The sequence below is a fragment of the Ursus americanus genome, chromosome 7 (genome assembly GCF_024610735.1).
Source record: "Ursus americanus isolate L20-20 chromosome 7, mUrsAme1.1.p, whole genome shotgun sequence".
Classification (NCBI taxonomy): Eukaryota; Metazoa; Chordata; class Mammalia; order Carnivora; family Ursidae; genus Ursus; species Ursus americanus.
Window position 1 is genome coordinate 10530608 of NC_142133.1, and position 19032 is coordinate 10549639.

The following is a 19032-nucleotide window of genomic DNA, read 5'->3' on the forward strand; positions in this document are numbered from 1 at the left end:
ACAAGGACACACCCCTTAATTCCCCGAAATAGAAATTAATCTTAACATTCAAAGTGAGAGCAAGATCTAAGAATTTGTGTTAGGGAAGTCCAAAGAGAACCAACCTACTGGAGTGGCAAACATGTTTAATATCTGAATCTGGACGGTGATATTACGGGTGCTAGTATGTAAAAACTAACCATGCTGTGTAAGTTATACCTCAACTTAAAAAAAAACAGTGTTCATTAAACACGATGGAAGCGAAGTTGGAGTGTCACTCCGGATCAAGACCATAGCTATCAAGTGTCTGATGTAACATTGTGTGTACTTAGGCTCAGAGCCTAAGGAAGTCCAACACGGCCAGGCCGAGCACTGATAAACTACAACCTCCAGCATACTTTGCTCCCTCCCCCGTGAGCCGTTTACCCAGAGCGAGGCTAAGAAAGCGGAAATCTCCGGGTGGAGGATGGGAGCTGCGCACGCGCAGAAGCGCTCACGGTCCCCACGCCCTCCTCCCCCGCCCCACTTCCTCGGGCGTCGCAGGTTGTATCGCGTGAGGGCCGCAGCCAAAGGGGAGGCGGAAGTGACGGCCGGTTCGCAGCCCCTGGCAGCTGCTGCGAGGGTGAAGCCAGAGTGGACTGCCTTTCTGGAGCAGTTAGTTCTTCACTTCTCAAGTGTCACCGAGAGCTCAGGTGAGGTAGAGGATGGTGTGAAAAAAACCGACCACCACCTCCCGGTGCTGATGGACACTTCACCACTCAACATCCGGCCAGGGCGGGGGAGGGGCGCGGCCCAGACGTCGGAGTCAGAGAGGCGGAGGCGGCTTTCGCGCATGCGCCCCGGGAGGGGTTGAAGACGGGGCCACCTAAACTCTGCCTTGGTCTGTCCCTGTGGGGGTCAGGGAATGGCGAGGATGCTCGGAAGATGCCTCGGGTGCAGTTAAGGTTGTTTTGGCGGGTGCATGTAGGGGAGTCAAGGAAACGGTTAGCTAATTTGAGGACAAGCCCCGTCCCACTGTCCCCGGTGAACTGTGAAAAGGAAGAATCAGGTTTGTGATTTGAATGAAAAGTTATCGGGATCGCTACGCCATCTCCTTTCCCCTTTGTGAATGCGGTGACTACCATCACCTGTCCCCAGAACGGCTCTTGTTATTCGCTTCTGTTCCCAATTATCCCAGAATTAAATTGAGTTCATCTCATAAAACTACAGGGATCAGCATCCACTATACCTCTAGTAAGAACAGGTTCTGACATATAAGTCAGTGTCTCAGTAACCAATTTTCTGCCTCATCCGGCTCCAGCCCTAAGGGAAACAGTCTAACTGACATTTTTCTTTGGAGATAGGAAGTGTGAAGTTATTTTATAATATTTGAAATACAATTCTTTGAAAATGTATAGCATTTATAAGGAGCTTACAGTTTGGTTTTTTAAACTCAAATACTTTTGAAGCTTAAGGAAATTTGAACAGAAAGTAGGCACATGTTCATTCAAAATTAAATATTTTTTTGAGCACTTGCTGTGTTCCAAGCACTGCTAGCTCTGGGGATACAAAGATGAAATCAGGTGTGCTTTTCAACTGCTTTTCCTGTGAAGAAAAAAGAATCGAAAGTGAAGTTTGCAAGATGACTACTTTTCAGTTCAGCAGTTGTAGAGGGTTTGTGTGGGCCAGGCTATATGTCAAGCCCTCAACTGGGTCAGTGAGTCCACAGTTTATTAAGATTTTTTTTAAGGTTCTTCAGTAGTATTTGCAACTGTGCCATAGTTAATTGAAATGCAACAGCTTCCTGCTTTCATAAGCAAATTATAAATTATATTTCTGTAGTAATAACCCAGGGGTACACATAAAATTTCCATCTGATTGTTGCTGACAGAAAATACTACATCTTATAAAATGTGTAATTGAGATAGAGCTTCCTTTCCTATCTGAATTAGATTCTGTTTTTAAACTATGTTACATAAAGGACTGATGAGAAAATCAGTATTTTTAACATTTAGAGGGTTACTGTTTTACATCAAAGTTAAGAACACTGTCCATAGATCCATACCAGTATGAGTCTTTGTAACATCAGAGATTTTGTTAGTCATAGAGAACAGCAGTGAAAACTAAAGTTTAGGGAACACCAGGCACTGTTCTTTACAATTGTAATGCACTTTCTCAGGAGTTAAATGAAAATCATTTAGGTAGAGACTTTGAAAAATACATTTTTGGCTCAACGCTCTTCTGTATTGAAGCAAAGTTTGCTTTGTAGATGTATGTGTAAAACCTCACTACAGCTAAATTTCAGTATTATTCAGTCATTTCTGCTTTATTTCTCTTCTGGTTTAAAAAAATACTGTTAATATATGTCATTAGATAGAACTCCAACTACCCATTTCTCTCTTGGTCTTAAAGACTTGTCTTTGCTTTATTGTAATGAAACACAAACTAAATCAGAAGCACCTAAACTTTGCTCTAAGTAATCTTTGAGTGATATGACTTTAACCTATTGAAAATTCAGTTTTAAAACATTTCGGTAAGGGGCGTCTGGGTGGCTCAGTTGGATTCTTGATTTCAGCTCAGGTCATGATCTCAGGGTGGTGAGATTTAGCCCCGCATCGGGCTCCTCACTGAGTGTGGAGCCTGCTTAAGATTCTCCCTCTCCCCCACTCTCTCTGCCTCCTTAAAAAAAGATAAAACATTTAATTAAAAATTCCTCAGTGTAATATGAAATGCTTACTTGTCAGCAGAACACTTTGTGGAATACAAATTATATACTTGCTAGAATTTTTGTAAACGAGAGAGGAAACTTTACTTTTTTTCTTTTTCCCCAACTTTGCAAACTTTCTCCCTAGCACCAAGGCTGAACTGTACCATTTAGAAGAATGGAAGCTAATGCATCTGTTGACATGTTTTCAAAAGTCCTGGAAAATCAGTTGCTTCAAACTACCAAATTAGTAGAAGAACATTTGGATTCTGAAATTCAGAAACTGGATCAGATGGATGAGGATGAATTGGAACGCCTCAAAGAAAAGAGACTTGAGGCACTAAGGAAAGCTCAACAGCAGAAACAAGTAACCTCTCTGCCCTGCTTTCTGAAATTACTTTAACAGTATGCTCCTAACAACTTATATATACGTGTGCTGAAGTAGTTATATTTCAGTCCTTATTTTTAGGGTTGTTTTTGTTTTTTACTGCAGAGTACTCTCCCTGTTAAAAATTTGCTGGGGAAAAAAATTAGTTTTAAAGACATATTAAAAATTAGCCTGCTCAGTATGTTAATCTACAGTCAAGTAAAAGAAATGTGCCCTAGATCATTTTTGAGCTCATATTTGTTGGTTGAGAAGGGAGGGGACTAGGAAGAGCACTGGGAGTCAGTGGTTTCTCTTTTAGGTAAATGTAAAGCTGGTTATAATTTAGCTGTGATCAGTGTAAGTGAGATGAGAGCTGTAAGGCAATTTACATTGAAGAAATTATTTCAGGCATTTCCAATGTAACAATTACATGGCTTATTTATTCAAAAGAATGTATGCTGGGTCACAGAGAAGGGTGGCCACAGCTCTGTCCTTGTTGGTCTCTTAGAGTGTGAAGTGTGGAACAGACTTGTAGACTCTGATCAAAACCAGTTGGGTTAAATTCTGTAAATATAATTTTGTTTAAAAATGTTTTCATTGCTTTTTGTCACATTGGAATAGGTTATTACCAATCTGGTTCCTCTTCATTTGGCTGTGAACAAAACGTGAGCTTTAACTTTTCTAAAGAAACAGGGAGTTTTGTCTGTGCTGCTGTAGCATCTCTTTGATAATGTTTTTACTCCCAGTGTTTATAAGAATTGCTACAAAAAAGAAAGAATCTTTGATAATGTGACTTTCTATTTTTATAGGTTGAGTTTTCTAAAATAGGGTGTGTGTGTGTGTGTGTGTGTGTGTGTATATATATATATATATATACACACACACACACACACACGTATCTGGTTTTGAAGCCAGGAGACTTTATTATATTGCTAATAATTATCTAAGGTATGTATGATGAGATTCTGCTACAAACTCCTATTTCACAATCACAGTTAAGTAACATTACTAATTGCTAATAGTTCAACTAAAAAAAGTTGTCATAACTGGGGTGTTTTTGTAGAAAGACTGAATCTAACTGATTTTCAGTAAGGAACATACATAATGGCTTAAGTGAAACTGTCAGCAGTTAAAAAACAATAGTCTGAATATTTATCATTAAAAACCTGAGTCCTGCAGCCTTTAAGGATTTTTTCAAATTAATTTTTTAGTTAATTTAAATTAATTTAAATGAATTTGTCATAGAATAACTGAGAGCGTGTTATTTTAGAGTTTTCACTGCATTTTAATAGATCTTTTTTATTAAAATGTTTTTTAAAGAAGTAGACAAGACGCTTTAATGGTTTTATATATAGTCTTTTTGAAAGATTGGTATAGATTGCATAGTAATTTTGATTTGCTGATCTATGGGGGTATCAGGAAATCAGTATATGCAGTGACATAAGCACTTAATAGGCCCACGCGAATCACCATTCCTCAGTCAACTGAGGTACCGTCTTCCTGTTATGGCAGCTAGTGACAGGACTTGGTAGTAAGCAGAAGGACAGGTGAGAAATAGGAAGAGCGCATCCAGAGGCTTGGGTGAGAGCCACAAAGTGAGAGCTAGATGCTGCCCAGCTGCCAGGCCTTGGGTAGACTCAGCCTGCAGTGTGATCTTTGCCCATCCTGCTTGATTCCATTCAGCAGATGCCCAGTGGAGCACGCACTCTGCAAGAAACTGTACTAAGAGCAACGGGGTGTGCTGAGTGTCTTGGGAGAGGCTCCAAGTGTTAGTGGAGGTTCAGAGTAGGCTTGCCTCCCTCTTAGGAACTTGGAAAGGTTCAAGTCTTCCACCTGTTGTTTAAACATATGAGAATTAATAAGAGCTTTTTAAAAAACAAATATTCTTTTTTAAGGGCAGTGTTATTGGTAAGTCAAGAAAAGTGGTGAAATGTTCCATGCCAGTAAGAAATTGTATTTGAGAGTTTAAATTGTGTATAGAAGCTTGACCAAAGAAATGTCGCATAAAGAGAAAACACCAGGGCCTCCTGCTGAGTGTCAGCTCAGCATAAGCCAATGTGAAATGGATACCAAAACTATTAATACAGTCTGTGTTAGCTTAAGTCCAGAGGAAGAAAGGAGATGGCACTCCTGCCCCTTTCTCAGTGGACCGCTTCTGGGGGGCTGCATTCAGACATCTGCCACTTTTTAAAAGGACGAGGAGGAATTAGTCTCTGTTCAGAGGAGGATAATCAGAAAGTAAGAAATGTAGAGATCATTTCATTTGAGAAACAGCCAAAAGAAAATGAAGGAAGAGGTAGAGAAGAAAGGACATAAGTGAGATAGGCTATCTGAAGGGCTGACATGTGAAAGACATTAGAACTTTTCTCTCTAATCTTAGGTCCAAGCTGAGATCCACAGACCAAAGTTATGGATATATTGCAGTTCAGTGTAAGAAGACCTTTCAGAAAATTAGTATACATGCAACTGCTTTGTAAGCACCTGTGCCAGACACTATTGTAGATATTTTCTTATTGATAGTCTTACTTTCACAACTTGGTGAGATAGTTGCTTTGTGATCTCCACTTTACAAATGAGGAAATGGAGACTCAGAAAGGTTATTAGAATTCTTAGCCTAATAACTGGTAGAATGATTATTCAAGCCCATGCCTTCTGCCTGTAAGCCCAGTGTTCCTTTTTATTTAAACGAGCTGCCTGATAAAGGAAGCAAGCTTCCAGTTGAGATGATGAGCCTTTCCTGTAGCAGGAAGCTTGAGAAACTGAAAGGTCTGTCAGACACGGTTGATAAGGGTTGATACATTGGGTTGAGTAGTGGGATTAGATGACCTGTGGGATCGGTATTGTTTCTGGACATATGTGATTTTTTTCTTCCTAGGATACCTCCCATTGGTGGCCAGTATAGAAGCGGTTTCTGCCTCTCTAAGCAAACAGGGCTCTTGAGCTGCAAAGCTGCAGTCACCACCCTTACAAAGACTGAGTAACTTTATCTCAGGAGCATAATTTTTCAAAGTTTTGTGTTAACTTGGACCTAATGCTTCTGATTTTAGTAGTTTGAGTACGGAGAAATTAAATGGATATTTACATTTTAAGTCTCTTGAAGTCTAAATTTTTGTTTTTGAAGTTCTAAGAAAACATATGTGTGAAGTTACCAAGACAGATGATTCTCTTCAACACAGTTTGCACTGACACTAGAGACCTAGGAAAGTAAATCACTAAGAGGAATTGATGTCTCTACAAGATAAAATCAACTTAATTACAGAATATTATAGCGATTTAGACCCAAAATGTAAAGTGGTACTGAAAGATATTTCAAGTGTGTAATATTTCCCTTTTCTCCAAATTAGGAATGGCTTTCAAAAGGACATGGGGAATACAGAGAAATCCCTAGTGAGAGAGACTTTTTTCAAGAAGTCAAGGAGAGTAAAAAAGTGGTTTGCCATTTCTACAGAGACTCCACATTCAGGTAACTTTGTTTCCCTCAGTAACTTCTTTAAAATGATGAGATCTTTGAGTAGAGATACAATAACATAATAGGAAAATTAAAAATTAGAGGAACTACTTGTAAGTTTCTTTGTACTTCTGTAAAAGTCACCATTAAAGTTAAATAATTGTTATTTTGAAGATAACTAAAAAACCTGTTGCATAAAAAAGTATAAATGAACGTTATTGAAAATTACTGTTATTTCCATAGAACTCGCTATTTTCTGAATTATATTTTCACTAGGTAACTTTAAAAATATCTAAGAGACGTACACGTAAATTTTTTTTTTGTCAACACAACAAGAATTATTTCTTTTTTTGGTACTATTATGATATAGGCACAATGTTGGGTGTGGGGGGCCAACACCTTGAATACCAGCTTTGAATTCACTCACTCCTTCCCAGCCAGCAACTCATGAGGAGACAATGGTTGACCAAGCCTTTCACTAGAAGCATCGTTGGGAGTGCCAGCCTTGGCTGGAAGGAGAGGAAAGTGATTTCTTTTGAACAGCCCAGATCTGCAAGCCTCTCTACAGAGGCAGGGTCCTTGTAAAATAAAAATACTCCTAGAAAAGGTTACATCTTAACTTAAGCCTTTCTTTTAACCCCCAAATTTGATTGGTTGCCAACTTTTAAAAATTGAGAGATACAATTTTTTTTTAAATCCAGATTTTAGATGTTTTAAAAAATCAAATAACTTAATAGCAGACCTAGAAGTCAGTAGGAAGGCAGTTTGCTAATACTGAATAGCAGCCGCGTCCCTCAGACAGACACACACTCCAGTGTGGAGTCTCCATCATTCACTGCTGTCTCAGCCCTGCCCTCTTCTCCCATTTCCATAGTCTGCTCGGCCCTTGTCTTAAACGCACCACCCAGTAACTTGGTTATTAATTAACATCTGAACCTGGGACTTACTGATTAAGGTAATAAAAATGAAAGAAAATGTTGAAATGGTGAAATCTCCTGTAAGGGAAAATGTGGGAAGGGAGTAGAAAAGAAAGGGTATCAGAGAAACCGTCTGTCACCATGGTACTCAGCCCTTTACCATGGGCACACATTTCTCAAGTTGCCAGACTCTGACATACATGATGGGGTGATATATTAATATCATATTAGACTCTACGGTTGATCTCATTTGATGTTTATTAGATGTTTTTGCCCACTAGATTGTTTTGTGAAAGCAGAGAGTTTGCCTGTACCGTGGTTCACCATGCTCCCAACTTCCTACCCCTAGAGCAGCAATGGCTGATACATAGTAGTTGCTCAGTAAATATATTTGATGGTTGTATAAACAGTGCAACACCAGGAATACTTACCTTCAAGCAAAAATGAAAAATCAAGAGGTGCCTGGCTGGCTCAGCCAGTAAAAACATCTGACTCTTGATCTCGAGGTCTTGAGTTCAGCCCCATGTTGGGTATAGAGATTGCTTAAAAAATAGAAAAAAAGAAAAAAACAAATCATTAGAAAATTTTATGGGTAGATCTAGTAGATATCAGAGTTCTTGGTCATAGTAGACTGGATACTTCACGTATAAAATCCTGGAACATTCACAGTGACCCTTTGAGGTAAGTAGGTAGGTATAATTCCCATGCTTCATGCTTGGAGACCAAGACTTGGAGAGATTAAATGACTCACTTAATGTCACTCATCTACTAAATGACAGAAGAGGATTCAAACTCAGGATTTAAGCCTAAGCTGTTCTAACTACATCATGACTGCTGCTTCTGGGCTTTTAAAAAAATGAATTAATAAATGGTACAATCATAGATTTACTTAAAATAGGTTCCATATAACTGCAGTAAAACGATGGAGTTGACTTACCTACAAGTTTTCAAGAACATATTTCTCACATAATGGTTCATTTATTATTTGTTTTGAGCTTCATTCAGGAACCATTTATCTACTTGTTCTCTCCTTCCATTTTTCACTACAATCTCATTGCTATACTACATGGGTGATACGTGAAAAGATACCTTCAGCAGTAGAGTGATGAGGCATCAAGATTACCAGGAACTTGCTGGACCCAGTCCTAATTCAGGAATAACTACACCAAGAAGCCTACAAGTAACAACTCTGAAACATTTGGTATCTTCATCATCTAAAGCAGTAGTTATCAAACTTTATGGGGCATGAGAATCACCTGCATGTTTCCCAGCTCCACTCCAAGAGAATTTTGGTTCATCCTTGTATTTTAAAAGCTGACTTTAATGACCACCTGTGATTAAGAACTGCTGCTCAAAAAGATGATAACAGTAGTCTGTTTCAGGAATGCTGGAGGACTGACCAGTTTAAAATACATTTTAACTTTCAGAAAATGTCATTTCCATCTTTTCGATAGAAAGTGGCTTAATAAAAGTTACTACTGGTATTTTTCATTTCTTTGGAACCATATGACCATATTTGTAGCTCTTACCCTATACTTCTTAACGATAGTTGCACAGAAGAGTTCCTTCTTGGTGACACCATTCAGTCTTAATGACTTCCAAATATGGCACTGTGTGTACATTTCTAATTCTGAAAAGTCTCTTCTGAGTTCTATCAAGTCAGATTTGTCACCCTTCAAGCACCGTATGAGACACCAGGAAACATGCATAAGAGAAATGACAGTTTTTTGTTCTTACCATGAACATGACAACTTTGTGAACCACTTGTGACTGAAAGCGTATATTTAGTATTTTGTTTTTTATAAGTATCATTAGGACACATCTGACTTTCTAGGATACTGGATTATTTTTCTGCCTCTCATAATCCATTAACTAACCTATGAAATGAAATGAAGTCTTCCAACACAAGCATGGGCTGGCTGCCAAATTACGAGACTCAAGGAGAAGAACTATAAAATTAGATACACCTTTATGATACTTATTTTTTAAATGAAAAATCTGTTCTAGTTTTTTATTTTCTATGTGCTGTTATTTACAGGTGTAAAATATTAGACCGACATTTGGTGCTATTGTCTAAGAAACATCTTGAGACCAAATTTCTGAAGCTGAATGTGGAAAAAGCACCTTTCCTTTGTGAGAGACTGCGTATCAAAGTCATTCCCACACTAGCACTGGTCAAAGATGGAAAAACACAAGATTACATTGTTGGATTTACTGACCTAGGAAATACAGATGACTTCACCACAGAAACTTTAGAATGGAGGCTGGGTTGTTCCGATATTCTCAATTACAGGTAATTTTTAGCAAAACAATTGATTTTAATTCCAAATCCAGTTGATATTTTTAGAGAAGTTTTTTTATGTTAGCATTCATTTTATGGAGCTAAGTAAGATCTGGCTGTGATGTAGAAAATATTTCACAAATGAAAAACATATTTCCTAAAGCGTACATTATTAGCATGATCTTAGAACAAAATCAGAGTTACAGATAAAATTGAGTCTTGTTGGAGTACACCTAACTATAGAAGTTTTCATCCTAACAGATCCTGTTGAATCTAATTTTCTGTTAGTCTGGAAACTCAAAATGACACTTCAGAATCGACTCTTCCCTGATTTAAACCAGATTACTCAAGTTGATAATGACTTATTTGTGAACATCAGATTTTTAATGTAGCTATTCCTGTCTTGTAGAATCTGATGAAAGGTATAATCTCATTTCTGTGATCAGCTTAGATTACTTATTGTGGAGACAGTCTCAATTTGAAAACAATCTAAAATCCAACTTCCATTTTTCATTCATCTCCTTGTCTACTTCGCCAATAGTTTATCTGGTTCCACAAATCAGAACCTATCATCTTGCCTTCTTTGCCTGTTTTTGATTTGCAAAATTAACAGATAAAATTATGTGATCATTCTATAGTCATAGTGCTTTTCAATAAGTAGAAAGTTCTCTTTTCCCTGTCCCTTTTCCTCTGAATCTCCCCTATATATGCCTAAATTATCCCTACATTGTAGAAATTGACTTTGGAGTTTTAGGTTTTTACTTTCTTAATAAATGAAATACTAATATTTATTAAATGTATTTTGAAATGATTTCAAACTTTAAACAAGTTGGAAGCTAATACAAAGAATTCTCTTATGTGTTTCACCCATATCTCTCAATTCTAAACATTTTACATTTGCTTTATCATTCTTTTTCTGAATACATACTTTTTTTTTCAAAATCATTTGAGTGGAAGTTGGAGATGTGTTGTCCCTTTACTCCTAAATATTTCCTTGGGTATTTTCCAACAATGAGGACTTTTCTTATGTAACCAGAGTACAATTATTAAGACAGGAAATGTTATATAATTTACAGACCTTATTCAAATTCTACCACTGTCCAAATAATGTTCTGCATACTAAAATGTTGCATGTAGTTACTATGTATTTTTAGTTTCCATTCATCTGTGACAGCTTGTCTTATTTTTCAATACATGGACATTTTTGAAGAGTGCAGGCTAGTTATTTTGTAGAGCATTCCTCAGTTTGGGTTTGTCTAATGTTTCAGGATTAAGTTTGGACTGTGCATTTTCTCACAGATACATGATGGAAGTGATGTCATATTCTTACTTCTCAGAGTAGCACAATGGGGTATAGGGTGTTCTGTCTCATTTCTGGTGGTGATAACTGAGCACTGGTTAACAAGTTGTCTACCAAGCCAAATAGTGATTTAAGAAGAACTTTTCCATATCACACATTAATTAACTTTTTCATTTATTTATATTAGAATGGGCAATGGCTTATCTTATCCAGTGGGTTATAGTTGGTTACTAATATTATTTATTTTGAAGCCCAAATTGCCCCAGATTTGGCCAGTGAGAGCCCCTCTCAAGCAGGCTTGTATGTCCTTTTCACGTGTCCCCATAGTTCTTTTTTTTTTTTTTTTTTTTTTAAGATTTTATTTATTTATTTGACAGAGAGAGACAGCCAGTGAGAGAGGGAACACAAGCAGGGGGAGTGGGAGAGGAAGAAGCAGGCTCCCAGCAGAGGAGCCTGATGTGGGACTCGATCCGGAACGCCGGGACCACACCCTGAGCCGAAGGCAGACGCTTAACGACTGCGCCACCCAGGCGCCCCATATAGTTCTTTAAGCACTTTCTTTCTGGTGCAGATGAGAGGTCTTAGAGGGACTCTCCCTAGAATTGACTATTTCTCCAAGACACTGTGGTTCCTCTCAATGGCAAATGATATTTCAAAACCAGAATCTAGGTGCCAGGAATCTGCCTAGATATTTTTGAAAGAAGAAAATGTCTCAGTTATTTCTCAGGCATCACTGAAAAATTTCATACCAATTCCAGGTTAATGCTAATGAATTCCATGAGTTTTTTTGATGTTTGTCTAAACATTAAAAGATGTGAAACAAGGGGCTCCTGGGTGGCACAGCGGTTAAGCGTCTGCCTTCGGCTCAGGGCGTGATCCTGGCGTTATGGGATCGAGCCCCACATCAGGCTCTTCCGCTATGAGCCTGCTTCTTCCTCTCCCACTCCCCCTGCTTGTGTTCCCTCTCTCGCTGGCTGTCTCTATCTCTGTTGAATAAATAAATAAAATCTTTAAAAAAAAAAAAGTGTGAAACAGGATCATACCAGCCATAACAGGCTGTAAAAAAATAGATCATTTTCCTGTGTCATTCTTAGAATGAATAGGATCTAATCCAAGTTCAGCATATCAGGAGAGGTAGAAAAACTTTCATTTCCTTCTATGCTTTCAGTCAGAAATTCTGTTAGTATATCTTGTGAAATGTCAGTAATTAATGATAAAATAAAACCTTGATCAAAAACATTTAGTAATACAAATTAGGGCTTAAAACTCTTAACCATCAGTATGAATAATACACGTCTTCCTTGACACCAGCATTTTAAAGAAAACTTTATTCCATAGGTTAGGAAGAAAAGAGATTTTTTTTTTGCAGGTTAGCATACCAGCTGTACTAAATCATAAAGAATAAATGCTTTTCAAATTTGCTTTATTTTTAGTGGAAATTTAATGGAGCCACCATTTCAGAGCCAAAAGAAATTTGGAACAAACTTCACAAAGCTGGAAAAGAAAACTATCCGAGGGAAGAAATATGATTCAGACTCTGATGATGATTAGAAATTAGTTATAATTCTTTGTAAATTGTCTTTTTATTTCTGCTTACTTCGGAATTAGATGTGTTTTCTAAATCCCGTTGGTTTTGATACATTGGTCACCTAATGGTCACGTTCTAGAGTTTTGTAGTTTCATCACATTGAAAGACATCTTCAGTATTTTCTGTGTGGCACTCGTGTTTAAGTTGAGGAAAACTTCTGAGGTCTTAAATTATCCAGCAAGGGCCTGGATTCTCTATTTTTGAGATTGATTTTATCACAATATAATTCTTATGTCTTTATACCATTCACAGTTGTGCTTTTAATCTACTGGATTGGAAATAGGAATTCAGCAAACTGTTCCAGGACTAATTCTTACACAGCATTATTTACTTTATACAACAGGTCAAACAACATTTACTGGTGTAATGGACTCACTTGTAAATGAATTATAAACAGTCTTTACTTCTGGAATATATTTAACTATTAAAGAACTGCCTATTTATTCTGTAGGCTGTGTGTTGATGATGAATCAACTGTTGGCAGCAGAAAGCTTTTTCAGGTTTTGAGCATACTGCCTTATTTAAAGGGTTCTGATCGCTTGTATTTTAAGACATGCATTAAAAAAATAATCAGGAAGGGACACCTGGGTGGCTCAGTCCGTTAAGTGTCTGACTTTTGATTTCGGCTCAGGTCATGATCTCAGGGTCCTGGGATCAAGCCCTGCATCGGGCTCTGCACTCAGTGGGGAATCTGTTTAAGATCGTTTCCCTCTGTGCCTCCTCCCCTCCCTCATGCTCTCTTTCAAAAGTAAATAATCAGGAAGCACAATTGGAATGGCAACGTGATCTGTAGACTCCTCAATGAAAACAACCGTAACTAGTAAATATATATGTATACTTTTTACTTAAAGTCTTGGGAACTGTCATAAAAGCATATGGCAAATAAAAACATTTATTACAGAAACATTTATTCAAGAAAATACTAAAGCTTGGTAAGAATAGCAAGTCTCTTTGGTATTTGAGCCATGACTCCACACACTTTTTCTCCCTAGCTCCCAATTTCAGCCCACAATTTCTCCCTAGGATGAGCAGACTGCTAGCATTTCTCATTCTACCTGCCCTCTCCCCTCAAGCTGTATGTCACAGAAGCTCTATTTCAGGTAACAGTAGCAAAGAGGTCTGGACCTTCCTTCCTCTACCCAGTCCCCACTTAGAGCACTGAAGATCTACCCCAGGAATGGCAGACATGAGAGACTATGGACTCTGAGAAACAAACTGAGGGCCTCAGAGGGGAGGGGGGTGGGGGAATGGGATAGACCGGTGATGGGTAGTAAGGAGCGCACGTATTGCATGGTGCACTGGGTGTTATACACAAGTAATGAATCATCGAGCCTTACATCGGAAACCGGGGATGTACTGTATGGTGACTAACATAATATAATAAAAAATCATTTAAAAAAATAATAAAGTAAAATAAATAAATTCTAGTTAGTTAGAATGAAAAAAAAAAAGAATACTGTTGCCTAATCACTATTGCCCCAACTTATGAGTGGAGGTGCCATGCAAGGAAAGGCAAACAAGACCAGGAGCTGTCACCCACTGCTCTATTTATAAACCACAGGTATCACTCCTAGAAAAGCAGGCTACTCTCCCCATCCCCAACTCTGAAGCAGTAGCAAGCTGGAAAAACAGCTTCCATAGCATCCTCTAAGTTCAAGCTTAAGGGTGCCACCATAAACGAAGTTTGGAGTGGGAGTAGAGACAGACGAGGAGACTGGTAACTCCATGATAGCAGTAAGCAAAAGGGGAAACTAATGATAAGTCTAACAGAATGAAAGGCAGATAAGAGTAGTCCTAGTTCTAGAACAAGCCTCAAAGAGACTACAAGGGCCTGAATTTAATTGGATCGAACGGTGTAGTCATTTATGCCCCAGCACATCATCCAGAATAATAGGTCCACCAATAGTTAGTGGATGTTAATTACAGTGTGATAACAATAGAGGCAGACAAATGAACCTTTACAAGGAGACTGGAGAAAGAAACCGTAAAAACCCTACTAAAAGTGTCCTTGGGGTTGGAGAGAGGAGTCAGGTGACTGCCACATTCTCAGGCTGTACCCTCTGCAGAGGAGCATCAGAGGCTGTACAGGGCAGGGTAAATGGATTTAAATAGTCCAGCTGAGTCACTAACAAGCCCTGGGAGGAGGGGAGGATGAGTCTCCAGAGCTGCTATATTATCTAAACGGTCCAGTTTTCAACAAAAAGTTGCAAGATCTATGGAGAAACTAAAGTGTATCCCCAAAACAAGGGGATTTCAAAACAGTAAAAAGAAACTGCCTCTGAGTGGACCCAGATGTTGGAAGCAGAAAAAACTGTCCAAGCAGCTATCACACTACACTTTTTAAAAAACTAAAAGAGACCATGCTGGAGGTAAAGGTATAATAATATTTCATCAAATACAGAACAAAGGAAGTATTTTAAAAGAACCAAATAATGCAGATGATAATAATCTGAAGAGCAGGAGAAAAAAAGGATGAAAAATAGCTTCAGAGAAATATGAATCACCAACATATATGTAATGGGAATGCCCAAACGAGTGGAGAAAGAAAACAAGCAGAAAAATTGAAGATTTCTTAATGCTTAATATCCCCAAATCTGGTGAAAAACAATCTGAGAAAATCAGTAAATTCTTACATAAAGTAGAATGGTCTACACCCACATACATGTCAGACTGAAAATACTGAAAGACAAAGATCTTGAAAACAAAAATCACTTACCATGTACAAGAAAACCCCATTAACAATTTATCAGAAACAGAGGAGACCTGAAGGCAGTGGCATGATAACATGCAGAGTGCTTTACAGGAAAAAAGAACCGTCAACCAAGAATCTTCTAACAAAACTATCCAGAAATGAAGGGAAAATGAGGACATTCTCACATTTTAAGAATTAATTCCTAGGAAACCAATCTTACAAGAAATACTGAAGTTTTTTCACGCTGAAAGGAAGTGAGACCACACGGTAATTCAAATCCTCATGAAAAAAAAATGTTGATAAAGGTAATTATGTAGGAAATTATAAAGGACATTGTAATAACCTATTCCCTCAGCTGATTTAAGAACGATTCTATAAAACTATGTATATAATTGTGGTGTTATCTATAACATAGAAATATGTGTTTGTGATACCATAAGGCAGGTGGTGTGGAAGCAAAGCTATATTTCAATAATGAATTTACAAGAAATGAGGACGTGAAATGGTAAATTAAAAGGTTAATACAAAAAAACATAAATAAGGAGGTGTTGGGAGGACACAGCTCCAGATCCAGTCTGGAGGTGTCCGAACCTCTGCCGTGTGAGAGGAGTGGCCAGATCTGCTTGAATATCCACGTTTCATTTTCTTTTTTTTTTTTTTTTAAAGATTTTATTTATTTATTTATTTGACAGAGAGAGAGACAGCCAGTGAGAGAGGGAACACAAGCAGGGGGAGTGGGAGAGGAAGAAGCAGGCTCCCAGTGGAGCAGGGAGCCCGATGCAGGGCTCCATCCCAGGACCCTGGGATCGTGACCTGAGCCGAAGGCAGACGCTTAATGACTGAGCCACCCAGGCGCCCACGTTTCATTTTCTGTGCTTATCAGAAGTCTTAATCCATCATGGATAATCAGTCATCAGAAGAAATTCAGCTGAGAGCCCACCAGGTTACTGAAGAGTCTCTGGGAAGTACAAGGAGAATCCTGGTTCAGCCCTCGAGTCTCAGGATGCAGGAATCAAGACTATCCCTATGCTGGGTAAACAAGAGGAACAACTAAACTGCATAGAAGAAGGGCTGGACCAAATAAAGACACGAGAGAGGCAGAGAAGACTTTCATGGAACTCAACAGGTGCTGTGGCCTTTGCGTCTGCCTGTATAATAGGACAAAGAACTTTGAGTCTGGTAAGGCCTACAAGGCAACATGGGGAGATGGTGGAGACAACTCTTCTAGCAATGTAGTATCTAAGCAGCCAGGCCGAGTGACAGTCAGCCTCAACAACCAGTCACTGGAGCAGCTAGTGGTGGATACATTAAACGTGTAACTAACGACGCCAGAGAAGATGAGATGGAAGAGAACCTGTCTCCAGTGGGCAGTATCCTAGGAAACCTAAAAAACATGGCCCTGGACATGGGCAATGAGATCAAAGGTCAAAACTGACAAATAGACCGGATCACAGAAAAAGCTGACCCCAGCGATGATCATACTGATGTTGCCAATGCCAGAGCAAAGAAACTCACTGACAGCTAGAGCTGCTGCTGTACTTCTCCATCATGTATTCACTTCTCTAGCTCGTCCTTCAAAGTCATTACCCTTTCAGAGTTTGATGTTTTGGTTCCATGCTCTTCTAAATCAGGAGATAATGTGCAAGAAGGGCCAGGAGAACAGACACCCTATTTTTTTATGTTCTCTTTCCTTTGAGGGCACATTACTGCTCAGCCTTCCTTCTAGTATTTATTTTTTTCTCGGTTCATAGTCTCAGGTTGGTTTTTGTACATCATATATTGTGTTATTTTTCATCCTCCTCATTTGCTTTAGCAGGTTCTTTTGCTTTCAAGATTTGGAAGCATTGCCAAAGACAGCCATGAAGAAGGAAGCTGGAGGCAGGGGTAGCACAAGGAGGAGAGGCAAGAGACAAGAGGTTGTTACCTCAGTAAAACCTGCAGGCTGCAAAGCAAAAGTTGCATAGCCACAGTAAAGATCTAGTTGGGTTTAATTTAAGTTGAAGTTATTGCCAATTTAGACTAATACTTGGTTTCGGAGCTTTTATACACTATTTTTGTTATACATCACAGCTTGGCAACCTCTGCTCCAAAAAAATAGAATGACTTTCTCAGAGTGGGCTTAGTTTCTGAATGTTTGGTGACTTGTGTATGTACACAGAGATCCCATTTCATATTGTGCCATACAGGAACACTTTGTATAAATGAATTACTTTTTATTTTCACATTATTAGTAGCATCATGGTCCCATTACATGCCTATTAACCACGTACATTTGTCATTAGTCTTAGAAGGAGAACATATGTAAATATGTATGTGTAACATGAGAATTTCTCTCTAAAGCAGGGCTTAAAATTCTTTGGGAAAGTCTGACAAAGTATATTACGTGAATTCAGATTTACCTCAATGTCAAGAATCATGTTTAGATAAGATATAAGAAACTTGTTTTGATCTCAGGTAGAAAAATAAGAAACTTGTTTTGATCTCAGGTAGAAAAATAGTTAGATTGATTTGAGTTTTTTGTAGCTTTAGACTTTAAAACTAGAATTTATTCTGTTTAACAAAGTGATTTGGAAAATTATGCCTTTGGTTTAATTATTGATGATTGTACTATCATTCAATTAGCCTTGTGGATTAAATTATGTCAAGAATCACGTTTATTTAGATCCTGAACAATGTTATAAAAATTTGATTGGTATTTGTCACCATTATTTCAGAACTAGTGTCTGCACAGTTCAAAGCTATTAATGTGGCTTGGTTTAACCAATAACCACTGTTTGATCTTTACAATTAAATTTTATAACTAAAAAAAAACTATAAATATATACTTGTTCTTTCAACTATTTTAAAACACAAAATTATGAAAGTTATTTATTACAACAATGTATTAAACATTTTTAACATAGATATGTAACACGTATAACAAAAAAAAAGCTTTATAGGAGTTACATTTCTATATTTCACTGGAATTAAGTTACTGTAAAGCTAAAGTAGATTCTGACAAGATATATACTTGTAAAAGCCTAGAGTAACCCCTGAGAAAAAAAACAAAAAATGATTAATAAAAGGAATCAAAATATTACACTAGAAAATATTCAGTTGGGGGGCACCCGGGTGGCTCAGTCAGTTAAGCATCCGACTTTTGATCTCAGCTCAGGTCTTGATTTCAGGGTCATGAATTCAAGCCCTGTGTTGGGCTCCACGCTGGGTGTGGGGCCTACATAAAAAATTAAAAAAAAAAAAACTCAATTGAAAAAGAAATCAGAAAAAGAACAAAGGAAAAAAGGTGTATGACACATATAGAAAACAAAAAGCAAAATACATAAATCCAACCATATAAACGTGAGTGGATTAAATATTGTCAGACTGGATTACAAAACAAGATCCAACTATATGCTGTCCACAGGAAACATACTTTGGATTCAAAATACAATGAAAATATCATTGCAAACAACAACCATCAGAGAGCTGAAGTGGCTAAAAAAAGATTTGAAAATAAAAACTTCCTACAGAAAGAGGCTCATTTTGTAGTGATAAAAGAGAATCCATCAAGGATCTATTAACAATTGTAAACATCTCTGCACCCCACAACACAGCCCATAAATTCTTGACAATTCTGTATTTCGCTGTCAGAATTGTGAAGCAAAAGTTGACAGAATTGACAGGAAAATAGACAATTCAGCAAGAATAAAGACAAGACTTTCAACAATGAATAGAAAAAGTAGGCAGAGAATCAACAAGGAAACAGAAGACGTGAACAGCACGATAAACCAACTACAC

At 38.0% G+C, this 19032-nt stretch overlaps 1 protein-coding gene and 1 pseudogene across 2 annotated transcripts; both read left to right on the top strand.

Annotated features, from left to right (window-relative positions):
- The first annotated feature begins 504 nt into the window (after positions 1-504).
- TXNDC9 (thioredoxin domain containing 9) lies at positions 505-12803 on the top strand. Of its 2 annotated transcripts, none has more exons than XM_045771745.2 (5): positions 505-671; positions 2811-3029; positions 6374-6492; positions 9433-9687; positions 12409-12803. In XM_045771745.2, exons 2-5 carry the CDS (start codon positions 2841-2843, stop codon positions 12524-12526), a joined length of 681 nt encoding a protein of 226 aa, XP_045627701.1. In that variant the 5' UTR covers positions 505-671; positions 2811-2840; the 3' UTR covers positions 12527-12803. The 2 variants fall into 2 exon arrangements, with proteins under 2 accessions (XP_045627701.1, XP_045627702.1); XM_045771746.2 differs by lacking the exon at positions 505-671 and adding an exon at positions 691-1027.
- Positions 12804-13152: 349 nt separating this feature from the next.
- On the top strand, positions 13153-18098 carry LOC123776007 (synaptosomal-associated protein 23 pseudogene; annotated as a pseudogene).
- Positions 18099-19032: the final 934 nt, after the last annotated feature.

What these genes read in the sequence shown, in the direction of transcription:
- TXNDC9 (XM_045771745.2), top strand. Translation starts at nt 2,841, where the DNA reads ATGGAAGCTAATGCATCTGTTGACATGTTTTCAAAAGTCCTGGAAAAT. An exon ending in AAGCTCAACAGCAGAAACAA is followed by an intron (nt 3,030 to 6,373) that starts GTAACCTCTCTG and finishes TCTCCAAATTAG; the next exon opens with GAATGGCTTTCAAAAGGACA. An exon ending in TACAGAGACTCCACATTCAG is followed by an intron (nt 6,493 to 9,432) that starts GTAACTTTGTTT and finishes TGTTATTTACAG; the next exon opens with GTGTAAAATATTAGACCGAC.